This window comes from Bombus fervidus, chromosome 13 (genome assembly GCF_041682495.2).
Source record: "Bombus fervidus isolate BK054 chromosome 13, iyBomFerv1, whole genome shotgun sequence".
NCBI classification, from domain to species: domain Eukaryota; kingdom Metazoa; phylum Arthropoda; class Insecta; order Hymenoptera; family Apidae; genus Bombus; species Bombus fervidus.
In genome coordinates this window covers 326,844-345,463 of record NC_091529.1, presented here as the reverse complement: position 1 = coordinate 345,463, position 18,620 = coordinate 326,844, and the positions used below count along the sequence as shown (strand labels likewise).

At 36.1% G+C, this 18,620-nt stretch overlaps 2 protein-coding genes across 7 annotated transcripts in view; one reads left to right on the top strand and one right to left on the bottom strand.

Moving 5' to 3' along the window:
* LOC139993720 (uncharacterized) overlaps positions 1-16,752 on the top strand; it is an 85,070-nt gene extending 68,318 nt beyond the window's left edge. For 3 of the 6 annotated variants that reach the window (XM_072015696.1, XM_072015697.1, XM_072015699.1), the window contains 7 exons: positions 2,174-2,593; positions 4,489-4,683; positions 5,992-8,669; positions 8,976-9,067; positions 9,203-9,479; positions 10,447-10,711; positions 10,860-16,752. In XM_072015696.1, coding sequence (XP_071871797.1) covers positions 2,174-2,593; positions 4,489-4,683; positions 5,992-8,669; positions 8,976-9,067; positions 9,203-9,479; positions 10,447-10,711; positions 10,860-15,239 — 8,307 coding nt within the window. In that variant the 3' untranslated portion in view covers positions 15,240-16,752. The remainder of the gene's footprint in view (positions 1-2,173; positions 2,594-4,488; positions 4,684-5,991; positions 8,670-8,975; positions 9,068-9,202; positions 9,480-10,446; positions 10,712-10,859) is intronic. The other 3 variants (XM_072015700.1, XM_072015698.1, XM_072015701.1) reach the window with 3 other exon arrangements.
* On the bottom strand, positions 16,246-18,583 carry LOC139993725 (uncharacterized). The gene is made up of 8 exons (XM_072015710.1): positions 18,445-18,583; positions 18,238-18,347; positions 18,001-18,170; positions 17,661-17,899; positions 17,482-17,575; positions 17,319-17,412; positions 17,057-17,228; positions 16,246-16,954 (listed from the first exon to the last, which is right to left on the bottom strand). The coding sequence occupies exons 1-8, from the start codon at positions 18,445-18,447 to the stop codon at positions 16,853-16,855; spliced, it is 984 nt and encodes a 327-aa protein (XP_071871811.1). The 5' UTR covers positions 18,448-18,583; the 3' UTR covers positions 16,246-16,852.
* Between the last annotated feature and the right edge of the window lie 37 nt (positions 18,584-18,620).

Genomic DNA, 18,620 nt, shown 5'->3' with positions numbered 1-18,620 from the left:
TATCAAACTTCATTTATTGTAGTTACTATAATGTAGTACACAAAATGTACACCTACCATACGCACTTACAAATTGCTTTGCATTCTCATGTTTTTAATCTTACATATCGCAATGTTATTGTTAGTATCATCTTAGTATGATATCTTATTATAATTATTACAAAATCTGTTCGACCGCTCCGCGGGAAGACACGTTTAACGTTGTAGAACGAGAGTCGTAAATTCTCGTTACGATACGATGATCGACGCCATCAACCGATTTCTTATTTCAGTTAAGATAATAGGGATGGTTGAATGATTATAACACTTAAGTTTATGAGTTTAATATACTCTTTATTTCCAACAACGTTTAAGAATGCGATTGATGCGTATACAAGTGTTTTCAACGAAGAGTTAAGAGCAAGTTGAAATATATTCTGTTCGAAGGGATGATAGCGAGTAAAGTGTTTGTAGCAATTAAGGGCCTTGGCAGAAAGGTAAAAAGTTGAATTTTATAACTATTCCTTAGCATTATTACGGGTCCGAGGTAATATACTTATACAAATGATGGCCATCTTAACCGAGGGATGGATTATAGTTTATGGACAAAAAGCAACAAATTTAGAGCCAAAAATTCAAACTTATTTTACAATAAAAAAAAAATTAAATGAGAATCTAAGAAAGCTACAAGTATGTAGTAGAATAAACTTATACCTATGAAACCTCTAATATATAATTTTATTAAAATAGCCTGATATATTAGGCTCATTACATACTGACTTATGAAATATCGAACCAGAATATTATGCTAACTCGTACCGCCTTGTACCATTCGAAGGAACGACTACATTCCTAAGTCATACAGTCAATCAAATTTCAATCATTAATGGCTAAATGGTAAATTATTAGGCGTAAAATATTTAATAGAAGGAAAAAAAATCTTTGACAATATCATCATTGCCACGAAAGAAATGAGTGAAAATAATGTTGATAACATCTTCATAAAAATTCCAAACGTTTGCATTACATCTTCTTACTTAATTCTCCGCAATCTGACTTTTAAATCGAATATTTTATCCAACATTACGCTTATTCTTGGCTGACTTACAACTAACGCGTATCTGAAAAATCCTCTAGAATTACAAATATCAATATCTACATCTCGTACTAATACGTATATAGTGAATATTTGCAGATATTCGTACATTATAATTGTACATTTTGTTACGTTTGCTTTTTTCGTTTCCTCGATAACGATTTTTGCTATATTTCTATCTAGTAGAAAATTTCATCCGTTTTAGATTTTGAAACCTATATGACTATATTGTACAGAGCTGAAAAGATGATTAGCGGGACAACAAGAACGCGTTGCTATATAGCTTACGTATATGTGACACTTCCAGCCAATATGTGAGCTTATCCTTATGATTATGTTGCATCTGTTAGAAACAAACGATTGTAATTTTAAATCAACAACATATGTTTCTTCCGAAATTAAAAACAACAAAGCTGGTAAATGTTATAAAGTAAGTAATAAGTGGGGACGATGCGAACATATGTTGTATATCTATTAAGCGAACAATAATAATTATTTAGCATATGAATCTGCCGTAATAAAAGAATTTTTTATTTTTAAGAGTTAAAAATTAGGATTTTAAATAAAGATTGAAATAACAAAAATGTTCAAAAAATCATTGCAAACAAACGAGAATCGCTTGAATAAGTAATTAGAGTTGAATTCTTTAAGTAAATTTCTATTATCGCACAATCTGCACTCGAGATTCGTGCAAATTATGTACCTACCTAAACCAAAATACTAGGAAAGATCATCTTAAAACAAACATCCATTTAAAATCTTTCGAGCAACCCTGGACTTCAGCTTTTTCTCCCATTTATTTCCTATTATCATACAGTCTCTATACGATATCTCTATACAGATTCTTTAAGTAAACTAAGACGCTTAAAGAGATGATGATAAAAAATATTCATGGAAAATCTCAACACCAACTTTGTATGCGATTTATTTCGCATTGTTATTTTTTACAAAATAAACAACGAATTTTTAAAAAGATCACGGTTGTAAACTATATGCCAAGTACCGACACACGACGTAGTCTGTAAAACGATCGCGTAATATTGTGATTTTTATCCGGGAATCTTCAAACTACTCATTTTGTTGATTATTATTGTTGCAGGAAGACGCAGAGGATTGTCAAAAAAGAACGGAAAGATTGTTGTCGGAGGAGTGTCGCGTGTTTCGCAAGGCGATAGGCGTCGACGTGGAAGGTGTCGGCTCGTGGAGGGCTCAGAGGCGCCCTCACGACATCGAGGTATCTACGCCCCTGATCGGCGTCGCGGCGCACGAGCTGGAGTCGTCCGTGGACGGCGCAGCGTTCAACCCTGTCGCCGCAGCGGCGACGACATCCGCGAGATGCTCGCTGATGAAAAACGCGTTGAAAACGCCGTCATCCTCCTCCACTTCTCTGTCCGTCAATGCCCACATCAGGCCAAGGTTGTACCTAGGCTCCGCGATCGCTGAGACCAGCAAGGAGGATGCCATGGAGCCAGAAGTAAAGGAGGAGGACGAACGAAGGTCGTCCACGCCGAGCCCCGAGGTAATTTTTTTATCTTCTTACTGTTCTTCCATTCTTACTCTCCTCCTATCTATATATTCTTGCTTATCTCGTGCATACTCTTTTTTTTTCTTTTGTTTTCTGCTGCAGCCTCGTTGATGCATGCTACGACGTGTGATTGATAGGTTCGCATAAAACGATCACGAAGAGATGACACTGAAATTGATCGGACTAGACTGTGTATATTTTTTCCTTTGTCGAGTGGCCGTTGTGTGGCTTTGTTTTTCCGAATCGAAGAGAAGCCTGTAATGCGCAGATAGAACAGGTGAATTCGAATACTCTGAGGGAATGCGATTGTCCATTGTAATGGATTGGTTTTTTTGTTTGTTATTGGAAGAACTTTATAAGCGATTGCAAAATCTCCGGCAATATTTTATCGTTTCTTCTTTTGCACGATTCGACGTGCCAAATAAATCGATGTTTACCGATGTTAATTTGGATCTTTTTCATATTTACTCGAATCTTGCATGGTGTTTTGTAGCTTCTGTATACTGGTATATAAACTGTCAGTGATGAAAGTGATATCATTTACCATTACATTTCGTTATCTCCTATGATGACAAAATGTCATCGTGTTGTCCGACGTTATGTAAATCTCTATCGTCAGATGACAACGGTAATTGTATCGAAGATAGTTAATGCAGTTCCTAAAAGCACAAGCGCAGCGTCTAGTACTGTGCCATAACGAGTGTATAAATCAATTAATACCTATGGGGATGCTCAAGAGTGTGTAAACGAAAATGTGTAACGTACAAGGTCCTCCATTAAGCGAGCAACAAAAGTTGTATGTTTATTAAAACATTAGTTGGTTGTATGATAATTAAAATTTCTACACACATTACCTACTCTCTATAGTTAATTAATCGTTCAACAAACTATTGCATTCTTATATAACTAGTTCCGAAATATCTGGAAAACAAAGATTACATTAAATCTTACGTTATTTACATTACATCGGCGATGTTTTCTGCTGTTCAAACAAATTTAATATTATTTTGCCTTAGTCGAATAATTAACAAGAGATGGTTGGAAACCACTGGTATTGCCTCGTGCTTGTAGAGTACGAGCTCTTCCTACATGCACTTCCACCAACGTAGCTCCGTATTGATTTTACGGAGAGCTCATTCTGTCTTTCTCTACCCTTGGTTATACACGTTTACTCATATATCTATATCCTTTCTCGCTTGCGTTTCTATCTCTGCACTTTTTTCTTTCGCCCCCCCCCCCTGCACCTTTAACTCGCCCTGTCACCCTAAACATTTCTGCAAGAATTTATTTCGTACGTTTTCTGTAGCCTGTGCAAGAACGTAAGACGCTTAGAGTACGAACGTTGATTATTTCACGTTCATTTCTACGCAGGTAGACTTGAGTTAACTTCATGGCTTCCGTTCTGTTTTAGCGGGAAATTTGAATTGTTTCTAGAGTGTAATGTTTTTATTTTGTTTCCTTTTTTTTTTTTTTTTTTTTTTTTTTGAAGAACGAACATGATCGTATTTAACATACACATGGTCAATGTTTTAAAAGATTTGTTAAAAGTGTTCATGTCGTAGATTTAAAATTACAAAAAAAATTTAATTTGGAATTACAATGTTTGATTAAGATTACACGTGGTAGAAAAAGAATTTCCTATAGCAGATGAAATATTTTCTAAAAAAATAGATGTGAGTTTATAAAAATTGGAAAATTCCTATTATTATTATTTCTCTTGATTCGTGCTGAAGATAACTAAAATCTTGTCTGTTGTCGTATTTTTTATCGAGTGTTAATAGTAAATTATCAACTTGTTATACTTAAAGAACTTTTATATTTTCACGAATACAATTTTTTGTCGCCATACAATGAATTCGTCGTTAATTAGATTGTTTAACTATGTTTAGCAGATTTATACAAGAAGAAATAAACGTTACAATGAAGGTGGAAGTAGTGAGGAAGACAGCAAACCAGATACATCCTTACAGGGCCACAGATTACCATCTTCTTATCGGGGAACGTGGCCCATCAGAAGAGATATATGGGCCAATCAACAAATGGGCTTTTCCACTCAACAAAGCACATCAATCACTGTACACAACGTAAGTCACTGTTTTTCTGAACCGTACATCGCACAATCGAATTTAGGGAAAAATAATAGTATTTTATTACCTTAATAGTTTTACAAATTGATTCCAAAATTATGCGTTATATAATCGCATTTTACGAAAAATAGTGGGCCATTTCTTATCTTGATAGTCAAATAATCTCAAAATTATATTACATCAAGGAAAATCTATTTTGTTATTTTACTGATTTTACTAAACATCTCCAAAATTATGTGCCATGTAATTTTTTGAAGAATCGTGGAAGAGTAATATCATTATTCACTTTGGAGATGTAACGAGTCCAGGAGTTACATTCAAAAAGATATTTTGTTAATTGACTCAAAAATTATCTTTTTCTGCAGTTATTCACACTAACGTACAATAAGTTTCTGAGCAGTATCTTTATTTGACTATTACTCTTCCTCCGTACTGTTAATATTTTGAAGAATCTTAAAGAATACAATTATATTAAAAAAAGGAAAATACATCTAAAGTGTAAGGATATAAATATGGAACATATGTATATATCGGGAGTTGAATGAACAGAACGACATTAATAAATACGTAACCTGTCATAAAGACGGCGCTGAAAAGGGAGCAATGACCTGCGAAAAAGAAGTTTGACTCATCGTACTAACCATTATCATTATTACACAATCGATTTGCGAAGCTAAAATCACCATGAATGATTTAATAATTTATTACTACGGAAATCTATTTTATTAAGTCATAAGGCATATAATATTACATATTTGAAAAATTAACGCAAATATTAATATATAATAATGTAATGAAAGTGTGATAAATATATTTTATATAATAGAATATTATATAAGTGAGTTGAACTATTTTTCTATGATATATTTAAAACGTTTATATAATAATTTATAGTTTTTTATAATTGTATATAGTTTATATAATTATAAACGTTTAATATGTTAACGTTAAACGATTATTTAATAGAAACAATTAATTAGAAAGAGAAAAATTAAAAATAATTACAATTTAATAAATAATTTACAACGTTGCATAGTATATAAATAAAAAATTGAAAATAGAATAGATAGCCCTTTGTGTATAAAGTAAATAAATAGATTGAAGGTCAGTTTAAATTTCCTCGGAAACTTTACAAATATTCTTCGATTGTTGGTAAATGTAAGTCCTTCAAAACTAGGAAAAAGGTTCTTAATTACTAAAAAACTAATTTAATTATTACTTTTTAATAAAGGAGAAAGAACTTCAAAGGTGACAGTATTCTTCCTAAATCAAAATCCTAACACTAATTTCCATCCTCTCCCATAGGACGTAGCCAGCGTGATGAGCTTTTCGTCGAATTCGGGCGGGGCCCTCGGCTGTTCCACGGAAATGCAAGGCGATCGAAGGCTAGGGGCGAAAGTGGACGTAGTGTACAATTTACTGGGAATGCTTGGTAGCACAGAGGGCCGAGAGGACATGAGTGCAACGCTACTCTCTATGAGCAATTCGATAGACAATTGCCTCATAATGAGGCAATCAGGATGCCTTCCATTATTGGTACAACTGATTCACGCTCCAGGACAAGATCCAGAAACCAGAGAAAAGGCATCTCGAGCTTTGCATAATATAGTGTATGCCAAAAGCGACGAAAGGGCTGGACGCCGGGAGGCGAGGGTTCTCCGGTTTCTAGAACAGTTACGGGACTATTGCCAGACTCTGAGGACGTCCCTAGAAACGGGTCAAGTTCCTGATGACCTAGAGAGGCATCCCGGGCCAACGATAGCGGCATTGATGAAACTTTCCTTCGACGAAGCTCATCGTCACGCCATGTGTCAACTCGGTGGACTTCATGCAGTTGCGGAGCTGATCGAGATGGATCATATGGCTCATGGAAGCGAATGCGACGATCAAAATTGCATCACATTGCGTAGATATGCCGGAATGGCTCTGACGAATCTGACATTCGGCGATGGAAACAATAAAGCATTGCTCTGTTCCTTCCGGGAGTTCATGAAGGCTCTGGTTTCGCAATTGAAAAGTCCAAGCGACGATCTCAGACAAGTCACAGCGTCTGTATTGAGAAATTTGTCGTGGCGAGCTGATACTAGTAGCAAACAAACGTTGAGGGAAGTGGGAGCAGTAACTGGTTTGATGAAGGCTGCGATGGAGGGTAGGAAAGAATCAACTCTTAAGTCAATACTCTCTGCACTTTGGAACCTGTCGGCACACTGTAGCACAAATAAAGTGGATATTTGTGCCGTAGATGGCGCACTGGCATTCCTCGTGGATATGTTGAGCTACAAAGCACCATCTAAAACTTTAGCCATTGTTGAAAACGCCGGTGGTATTTTGAGGAATGTATCTAGTCACATTGCTGTTAGAGAAGATTACCGAGCCATTGTAAGAGAGAGGGGATGTTTGCAAGTATTATTACAACAATTGCGATCACCTAGTTTAACTGTCGTTAGTAACGCCTGTGGAGCTCTGTGGAATCTTTCTGCCCGATGTCCACAGGATCAGCGTCTGTTATGGGACCTGGGCGCAGTTCCAATGCTTCGTAGTCTAATTCACTCCAAGCACAAGATGATTTCAATGGGTTCAAGCGCAGCCTTGAAGAATTTACTGAGTGCCAGACCAGGCTGTAATAATCTCGTCCACTTAGACTCGACAGCACGCGGATTAGGACTTCCAACTCTACCAACTTTAGTTGCACGCAGACAAAGGGCTCTGGAGCAAGAAATAGATCAAAACTTGGCTGAAACTTGCGATAACATCGAGCCTAGCACATCTCCGACAAACAAAGACGATAAGTTTTCGTTCAAGGTGGAACATAGCTTCTTGGGGATCAACACGCGAACTTTGCGCTCTTATCAGCTACATAATCAACCTAGCACATCCAATATGAAGTGCAACGGAGTCGCCAGAAGCGAGAGTAGAGACTCTATGCGCTCCATAACAAGCACTCATTCTGACACCATGTTTGAAAGGGTAAATCGACATGTATTGAATGGACTATCTCCTACTGATATTCAGATAAAACAACAGTCCTCGTCGCTACACTCCGCAGTCGGTTTCGACAGCGGAATGTCCAGTGACGCCCACTCGAAGACCTCTTCGGAGAAGAAGTATACGTTACGCTACAAAAACGCCATCCCGGATCGTTTGAAGTCGTCAGACGGTTTTAATGGTCTCGTCGATCTTAGATGCACTAATTCTACCATTTCCTGGTCCTCGGCTCCGGATCAAGAATCCGCCTGTTCACAGAATTTGCTACACTCTTCTGTAGAGGACAACTTGCCACAAAGCATCACGTCTGTGCTCAAGACTGGTAGTCAATCCAGTATTTCCGAGGAAACGGAGTTGAACGTTTGCACAAAAACCGAGTACGTGAGCACGAAGCCTGGAATAGAAACCTCGACCTCGTTATCATTCGTCAACAACAGCTCTCCCGCGAAAGACATCAACTTTGGAAACGTCTACGACAAGACTGTTTTGCATCAGCACAGTTCGTTGAATACTATACAACAGGCTATTTCACCGACTGTCAGTTATCGAACAGAGGGAAATCTGTTCAGTGATTATGCCGAGACGGATTTGGATCAACCAACTGACTATAGTTTGCGTTATGCTGAACGAAGTCTGGAAGACGAAGGGAAACCACATTCTCACTATTTCCCGAGTAATGATCAAGAGCTTATCCACGAAGATACAGTAAAGACCTATTGCACAGAGGGAACTCCACATGGAACGTCTTTAAATTCTTCTAGAGCAGCATCGGCTTCTGACTTGCAAGAGGATAGTCGACAGAGAAGTTTATTGAAGAAGATTCAGGAACAAGGTAAATTACAAGATATGGAGGAATTGAATTTAGAATGTACCAGAATGGAATGTACGGAAATTTCGGGTGACAAGAAGAGAAGTCAAATGTTGCAGTACTTTGAAACGAATATCAAGGACAATAATGTTGAAGAAGATAATCACACTTCTATGAAAAGTTCATTGAGGTTTGTACACTTTTATGTAGATAATAAAATTAGCAAAAAGAACATTTTATTTAAAAAATAAATGAAAATTTTTAGTAGCTTATTTTCTTAATAAAAAATGTTTGGGTCGTAACTATAACCTTGATTATATATATGATATGATTACACATGGTTATATCATGATATATATGTTATGTATAATATATAGATATACGTACATCTATGTGACACATTTCCTATCACTTGTTATTTTCTTTAACCTGAGAATACCCTACATATTTAATATATGAAAAAATAAATGAAAATTCTGTATTTTCCTATTTGCAGCGTAAGAACAACAATTACAGAAGTATCTTCGAGCAACTTACAATATGCTGAGAATGATAATATAGCGCCCAATTCTACAAAAAATAAACCAGGTAAAGTTACAGAAAAAATTGTTTATACTCACTCTCGATACGACACGATTCGAAATTCAACGATACTGAAAAATTTTCTCTAAAAATATAGAATTTTATTGAAACAGTTAAAAAAATGTATTTATTTTATTGTAGAGAAGAAATACGATACACAGAATGGCATGTTTGAAAAAAACGATAAATTTGATAAAAGTTATCCTAGCAACGGTGTTAATTCGTACGTGACTAGTGCATTGAAGGCTTCTAACGATTCAGGATGTAAGGAATTTGAACTAAAAGGAGATACCCGTAACATGCCTTATATATTAAATATAAACAACTCTTCCGAATGTTTAGATCAAGTCAGTGATGGCGATGAGGACGACGAAGATCTGCTTACAGCTTGCATTAATATTGGAATGCAAAATAATAGGTAAATATTTTGATTCGATATAAATGTACTATAATTATCGACAACATCCTTGGTACATGTACAGATCGAACTCAACCTTTCTAACTTCGATGATTTTTTAATATGTGGTGGGAGGCATGATTCCGAACAACTTTTTCCTATATATGTAACTGGCGGTCGGCTTTAATTTCCGAGATATTTGCAAAAACTATCGTTACTACTACAGAGAATTGTACGTTGAATTGTGCACAAATCTGTGGCAGCATACACGTTTGTTTAGTTGCCAACTGCCGAATAAAATGACCTGGTCGGAATTTTCTGCTTATGTATACAAACTGGGGTATCCGAGATGAAGGTTCGTACACAACGTGCGTAAGCGAGGCTGTAAAAAATGTCTACTATAACTTAATTAAAAATAAATATCATTTTTAGAATTTAGAGTTTAGATTAGCATTTTTAATCCGGCCAGTAATGCTTGCATAAAATGATAACAGTTGCTATTCGTTACAGTTACTATTTCGTAAAATAATATCGATCATTCGCCTATTATTTTTATAATTCAGCAGCGACCAAATTGGGAAATCTGACTTAAACCCAATACATACATCGATGATATTAATTTTTAATTGAGTTGTAATAGACATTTCTTGCAGCCTGGCAAGTACATATAGTTGTGCATAGGTCCTTTAAGCTCGACCATAGTCTCGTTCATAAACAGAAGATAAGCAATCGATGGCCGGCAACCAATACTGACGCATACACTGCCACAGACGCATGATTATAGGTAGAATTCACTGTAGTGAACACTGTATCGACAGTTTTTTGCGAATACATGCTCCATATATTAAAAAATCATCGAAATTGAAGAGGTTGAGTTCGACATATACATTTACCACATTTTTTTATTATTTTCGCTAAACGAAGTAATTTTTAATTGAAAAATAATTCTTACGTAATTTTTTTTTTTTTTTTTTTTTTTTTTTTTTAGGCACAGGCATTCGTTTATAGGAAATAATTTTGAAAAAGTTCCACGAAATGAAAGCAATCTTACCAGGTACCAAACAAGCGTCGCACTAGATCAAATGGAGTGCAATTCATCTGTCGATTCTACCATGAACAGTCTTGATACAAAACAATCGGGATCTGAAGAAATGGTAGATCCCGATATTTGTACTGATAGCGTTAATGATAACTCATCGAATATGAATATTGTGTCAGATTATAGTCAAAGTACGGCTAAATTTATGCAAAAGGTGACATATCTATTTCGTGCACACGATTTTATATTTTTATAAATATAATTTCAGAATTTAATTATCTTCGTGCATTATTTGAAATATTACAATAGAAATGTACAAAAGCATGCGCATATCTTATAAACATGGAATTTTCTTATTTCAGGTGATAGAAAATAAAATTCCAATGCAACAATCGAATCAAGTTTTGCAGAATGAGTTGGACAAAGTAAGAAACACGGAACGCGGTTCACTATTAGGCGATGATAGTCTGTGCAATTTCTCATTACCTTCGAACTTGAGGAATAGCCCGATATTACATGAAACAGTAGTGTTTAACACAGAACCTACACAGCAGCAATATCTATCTAGTATCGACACCCAATCGAACGAAGACATGTCGTCTCTGATACATAATGATCTTACTGATAATGATCAAAATATAGATGATGATTCTGCTAAGTGGGAAAATGATAAAACATCAAAAACATTAAAAGACAAAGCGACTGAGAATTCGTCTATGCAACAATCTTATACTAAAGTAACAGATTCAGAGAGTAGCGAATCGATCGATTCCGTGGAACAATCAGAACATGCGCTGTTAGAATTGTGTATCCAACCTGGATTAACGAAAACTATGGACAATATTCAGCTAAATAAAACCACGATGAATGAAATCGACAGTGAATTTGGGGAGCGAAAAATTAGTAATTTTGATGAAAGCAGTAAAATATACAATGACACGTGTGAAATAGATGGCATTAATAAAGAAAAAGTTGATTCAAAGCACAAACTGGCACAGAAACCTGCAGACTCAACGAAATATGTGGAGAAGGAAGATGTATATCGGCGTCAAAGGGATCCTGATGCAATGATTGCCTCGTTAGATCGGTTAACTGCGACTCTCGTGCAACAAACGGAAGCAATTCGAGAACGAGATTCGAGCGCAATGAAACAGAGCATATTGAGTGATACATGGAATGAAGATTCTCCAAATGATGTATCTTTTCCTAGCATAAGTATCAGTGCCCCTATAATCGCTTCATTTAAAAGCGATGTACCAGAAGAACCAGGAACAATTACCTCAGAGTGTTATGAAACAGCAAGTAGCGACAGTGGGCACATGACCAATTCAAAAATTATTCAAAGAGAAGCGATTAAATTGGCTGAAGCGGTGGATGCAGAAATGAATCGACAGAACGAACTAGATACAACCAGTATGACGTCCATGGATTTAGAAGCAATAAAACCACCTTCCTCGATGGGAAGCTTACTATCACTGACAGCTAGCTACGCAGGTTCGGGTGACTGTAGTGAGTCGTTCGTTAATCGAGACAGGTGTAATTCTACGTCCTTGCCTCCAATCCAAGCGAAGAATATATCTTCGACAGATTCTCGAAGCTGTCGCAAGAAATCTCTTCCTTTAGGTGTCGTAGCTAAAAGAGCTCTGAGTCAAACTCAGAGTCACACCGGCAGTCTCGAAAATTTGTTGAACGAATGTACTGGTTCGCACTTAGAAAGCGTCAAACCACCATCAATGATGGATGAGTTACCAGACGTTGGCGACATGGAAAATAGTATGTTGAGCGTGGCCAGTATTACATCAGAGGTGGCAGATTCTAAGGATCAAGACTCGCAAAACTTAAGCGGGAGCGACGCCGTTTTTGATTTACTAAAACCTGTCGCAAATGTGCTATCCATGACGTGCATGCGTTACGCCGAAGCTATGCAGAATAGTGCAAATAATAGTTTGAGTGAATATCTGGAGAACATCAATCCACCTTCGCTGTTCAATGAAGTGTGTGAAATGGATGAGTCAACAGTGGAACAAGCTACAGAAACTATATGCAGCGATACGTTGTGTATTGATGCGGAATTACATACCGAAGAAGCTCCACATCCTGTGATGATAGATAGGATCGACGAAGCAGGTGATACTGACGAGGCAGTTACACCAATTTCGTCTGAATACTGCGTTACTAGCTCGGCAGAGTCCACGCCTAGGAAGCGATTACCCAGAAATTTAACACCAAAGCAGAAAAGAACTTTGGCCAAGGAAAGATATAAGACGTATACTATAGCTGCGGAACTCGACAGAAAGGAAGAAGAACGACAGGAAAACGTAGTACAGGAGAAGATTGCACGGGGGAAAATTTCACCTTTTTCCAAATTGACACCTAAACAACGTAGACAAGAAGATAGAGCCAGGTTTCAAACACAGGTATTGGAAAATCCCTTCCCCGACATGAATCAAGATCAAAATAACCAACAGGAAGTTAATGCTACTTATGAACAAGAGAATTCTGAAAAGGCAACGGGAACAACATCCCCGGTAAAATCTGCTATCCCTACATTGTCAAAACTATCCACTTGTAAAACGTTGATTAAAAAGCGTGCCGAGCAAAAAAAGAATAGGGAAAGATATCGTACGAGAACTTTAAACGACTCAGAACGCATATTCATAGATACAGAAAGTAATACTACCACAAACGCGATAGAAGATAGATTACCAGATTCAACGCACACTATCGAATCGGATGAAATTCAAACCATGTTAGAACAGAATGCAACCATCGTGTTAAATACATTAAACGAATCAAATAAGACAAATGAAACTGGCGAGGATGGGTTGCTAGATTGCGAGACTATTAGTTTAGTATCAAATGAATCAGAATCAGAACGGAACCTACGGATGCGGTTTGTCAACGGCGTCTCTAAAAAACTAATAGGTTCATGTGTTCAACAAATGGACAATGTACAAGAACCAGAGGACGCTCATAAGGAAACAATCGAGATCGAAGAACCCAGATCGCAAGAAGACATCAGGTATACAGATAATGTGGAAACTGAAAGCGAGGATGAATCTAATAATACCGAAGGACCACCTAGAGAAACAAAAAGGCCCCGAATAATCAAACCAGCAATGGTGAGAGATCCCAGTAATGATTCTAACGCTACGGATAAATCAGACCCAGAAAGTCCAAAGGCCATTCGCGGAAGAAGAAAAGCTCTCTACTCAAATCCAATTACGCGAAAGCCAACGCCACAATCGTCTCCATTGAAACAGGTGAATCCTATCAGTGGAATACCTATAGGTCGTAGCAACACTTCACCTATTGTAAGAGCAACTAGAGCTACCACGCTGAGACAAAATAACAATAGCCCAGGTACAGCGACGAAAGAATCAACAAAATCAAATATAAGTCCTAAAATGAATCCCAGCTCAACAGATGACAAACGAACGAAGATTTTATCGGTGGCTGCAAAAAGAGCATCAGTTCCTCAGAAAGGATCGTCATTAACTTTCATAAAATCCGTAAAGAGGCACAGCACACCTCCAACGTGTTCTTCCTCGAACTATCAACAAGAAACTAAGACGGACGTAACGATTAAGCCCTTGGAACGACAAGGAACATTTACCAAAGACGAACCAGAAGTGGAGAATGCGCCCACCGTAGAATCTTCATCTTCTTCACCGATAAAAACGAAAATCGCAAAACCCATTAGAGGTGCAACATCCAAAGTACATCCAACAACTGGGAAACCAAAACTTACGCCAAAGACGCATCAAGCGCACCAATCAAAATTGTCAAAGGGAAACGCTTCAGAGAAGATTCAATCTTCGAAAGCATTATCGTTACTGGTGGCTCCAAAACGATTACCTACAGGAAAAGCAACTGCAACTCCAAAAATATCAGCCAATAATCAAAATACTGCACAGATAGAAAGCGGTAAAGTCTTTCGAAAGGTAGGTCCTCTTGGTCAGAGATCTAACAGTAATTCCAGTATTGTATCCAACTCCTCGACCGGAGTACAAACTAGAAAATTGGCAAAGGAAGCGACTAGTAAAATTGCAAGCCTTTGGAAAAAGGTAGAGGAGAGTAAAAATAAGCAACGGTTTGAGAAACCAGATACTAGGCAGTGGCTACAGCCTGTTAATTGTGCTAACGAGATGGATACCCCATCTCCAGTGAGCAATCCGCCAGCTTTTAGGTTGTTTCGTAGTTCCACGTTCGAAGGAGTGCCCCAAGAGAATGATAATCCCGAATCAGCTTTGTACAAATCGAAATTGAAGAGGCCATTGATAATGGGCGTACAACCTAGTAAAGTGAAATACAGAAACTCTTGTGACTTGAGCGGAATGAACGCAAACGACGCACCTTGCAAGATTCCTGTAAAGTCTAGTGACGCTTCTACGTACAAGAAAGACATCGTAGATGTAGTTGATACGTCGGTTGTTCTACGAAAATCACAGCATACCGAGTCCTCCACGACAGAGGTGGATCCTATGAAACGAATATCACGTCTTGGTTCCTTTATAAGAGTAGACTCTGCGAATGCAGAAGGTTCTGCACAAACATACGTTAATGGGTCTGGTGTGCGTACACCCGCGTCCGCCATTGTCCCACCTTTTAATTACAATCCGAAGCAAGATATCCCTTTGCAAATAGCCAAAGTAACGCCGGATGAAACTGAAAGCAAATTCAGAGTGACAGATTGTCATAGCGACATAGTCACAGCTTCTACGAGAGTAACAACGGTATAGTGAGAGCCTGTTATAAAGTAAACAACTTCCTTTCGTAGTATTGCTTTTCTGTTTCAGGCTAGTCATTGTACATTTGATTTACTGCTGTATTGATCGTAAATCAACACGCAGTACATATATTACGAATACTTGATAAGTAAGTTGAAGGTTTCTTTCTTACCTCACACATCCGTTTAAAGGACACCGAAAATCTTCATGGTATCTCATTAATTTTTACACACTAAAGATAAAAAGAATAATCGTTTGAATACTTTTCTTCGTTGCATGTGCATTGGCAATGCAATTTTTATCCCCCCCCCCTTTTTCAAGAGGTATAATTAAAATGTGACATAGCCGAAAATCCTGATAGATCATTCCTATTCACTTTGCGTGTTGTATATACATATATTGAGAAATTCCATAATTACGAAGAAAATTAAAAATCGGTAGTACGTAGCAGTAATTATGCTCGATTATTTAATTCAATTTTGTATATATTAAACGTCGATGAAGAATGTAGAAAGTTTAGTGATATGCATTACGACTCATGATGTATATGGAAATATGTCGCTGTACATCTTCGTAATAGATAAATTTGCAAGGAATAAGATCTGTATTTTGTTTCCATCGTAAACTCATTTGTATTCTTTTAATTGAATACAAAGTCTAATTACTTTTTAAAGACTGATAGAAACACGATGAAGATTTGGATGAAACTTGGACATTTTCAGCGCAACAGAATGTTACGACAAAAGCAGTAATGATGTTTATATCGATGTAGCGGTCTAAGTAACGCTAAACTGGCATTATATGAAGAGACAAAATTTTGTAAACCCTTACTTTAAGTTTCTAGTCTACTTGAAAATTTACAGTTAAAATAGCTTCTATTTTGGTCATATATGTATTACATAAAAAATCGATTTGCATGTAACAAGTGTCTACTGATTCGATTGTTACCCTTTCTAAAATACATGTAGCTACAATTAAGAGTGTGTACGGATCAATTATCTATTTATAGATCGGAAGATTTAAGGTATTGGCATGACGTTTAATAATTTTACTTTCACACGTTCTCATTTGTTTTTTAGTTTCATTGGAAAATTTACTATTGTTCGAAGCATTTAATGCGTACGATACTTTAAGTTTGTTTCTATATCGCGTCATCTTCCCTTCTACATGCACCCGATCGATCTAAAATTTCATTAGAAGGAAACTGTTTGACACGATATAGAATAGATTTTACTATTCATTATTTACGTATTTGTTACACAAGTCTTATACCCTGTTCCAGTTCGAGTTAATTAGATTTAACCCTTCCAACTTGGAACCACATCAGGGTACGTTTATATTTTTTTTCTTCATACAGGATTTGATCTGTACACCAGAATTCCTTTTCAGGATTCTTTTGTAATCTTCGTCTTTTACTTAGATCTTAAGTATTATTATCTTTTGTTATACTGTATTTTAGATTCGGCGGACATCTTAATGATTTGTATATTAATAATTACAGTACAATAAAATTTATAGATACTAATATCTATTTTGTTTAATATTATATTCATATCAAAACATAACATTTAAAGTTATGTAATATACATAAAATGATATTCAGTTATTCATATTTATACAAAAATTTATTTGTCATATAATGGACATTCGTAAAGATTAATGGATTTATCTTCAGATACTGATGCAATCATGTTATTTCTTTGTGGATTGTACTTTACAGCCCATACCTAGAAAAGTAAAATGCTCATAACTCCAAATCAGATTACTTTTTCTGCTTTGTAAATTTACAATAAAAATTCCATAATGCTATATATAATACGATATCTCACCTGATCATTGTGTTCATTAAATGTATGTAAGCATTGTCTTTGGGCTAGTTCCCATACTTTAACTGTATGATCTGAACTACTAGATGCAAACTGTTGACCATTTGGAGCAAAAGCAACACCAAGTACCCATGAGGCATGACCTGACATAGTTCCTGCTAAATTAGCATCTTTCCTATATGTAAGAATAAGAAGGAATATATTAATGTTTCAATGTTTTAATCGTATTTCTATTTTATGCGAATTGAAACTATGAATTACTTACACGTCATACAGTTTCATATGTCCATCATCTGATGCGGTAAGAAGTAATTGAGAATCTGGCGAAAAACAAAGAGATCTGATAGGCATTGCATGACCTAAAATATTTCAAATACATATTAATAACTGTAAATCATCAATAACTTATTAACAGAATTTGTTATTACCTTCCAATGTACGTAAAACTTTTCCATATGTAACATCAAAAATATTAATAATCCCATCAATTGCACCACTGGCAATGTATTTACCATCAGGGCTCTAAAATAAGTAATTATATAATACAAAAACTATCTTGTGTTATTTTTGCACAAACTTATACAATATAAATGTTTAAAATACATACATAGGCAACACTCAATATAAATTTTCCACCTCTGGTATCTAAAGTTTGTTCTTGTTTACCACTGTCTGTTCCATATAAATGTATTTTACCTGAATGACTACCAGATACAATGAATTTATCATCTGGAGAAAATACCACTGTCCAAATATCTACAGGACCTACTTCAATGCTTGATATTTTCTCTCCTGTTTGTAGATTCCATAGTTTTAAACTCGAGTCTAATGAACTTGATGCACATTCTGAAAGCATGTGTGTACATATCATATTGCTCTGCTAACATTAACATATTCATTAAAATAAAATACATGCAAATAATTTTGTGTTTTTATTAATTATTCACTTGAACCATCTGAATTAACTGCAACAGATACCACACCAAGTGAATGACCAGTTAATTTATATTTTAGTTGTAAACTTTTGTCTTTTTGTTCCCAAACTTTGACGGCATCATCGACTGAACCGGTTACTAAATATTCCACTGTCTCATTCCCATTAAACTGCATCGATTCACTGCCATATAATGAAGAAAATTATACAGGAGTATATAAATGATAAAAAATACATCGAAATTAATTACCGTGAATCTTCATTATCTCGCTGCAATTCCTTTTTCTTCTTTAAACAGCCCCAAGCACAGGTCCAAATGCTATCTTCATGAGCATTTTCAGTTTTATTAACTATCGAATACTGAAAAAATTTTTAATTCGTCTTTGCAACTGTCGCATATCATGGATAACATAACCTTTATATCGTGATAATTAGCAAATTCATTTATATTCCTCACCATTTTAGAAAGTATGTATTATCTCCCAAACAATGATTAAAAATGATTTTGATCTAATACAAAATATACTGTTCTCTAACTATATATACATACTATCTATTTATAAACACATGCACACGTAACTTAAATATGCGAGAGTCACCACATGCGTATGCGCGATAGCAGCTGACTACAGG

Bases quoted from the DNA above. Each gene is read 5' to 3' on its own strand.
- LOC139993725 (XM_072015710.1), bottom strand. The intron at 18,171-18,237 runs GTAATTAATTTC...ATTATATGGCAG, and splicing joins CGAGATAATGAAGATTCACG to TGAATCGATGCAGTTTAATG. The intron at 17,900-18,000 runs GTGAATAATTAA...ACATGCTTTCAG, and splicing joins AGTTAATTCAGATGGTTCAA to AATGTGCATCAAGTTCATTA.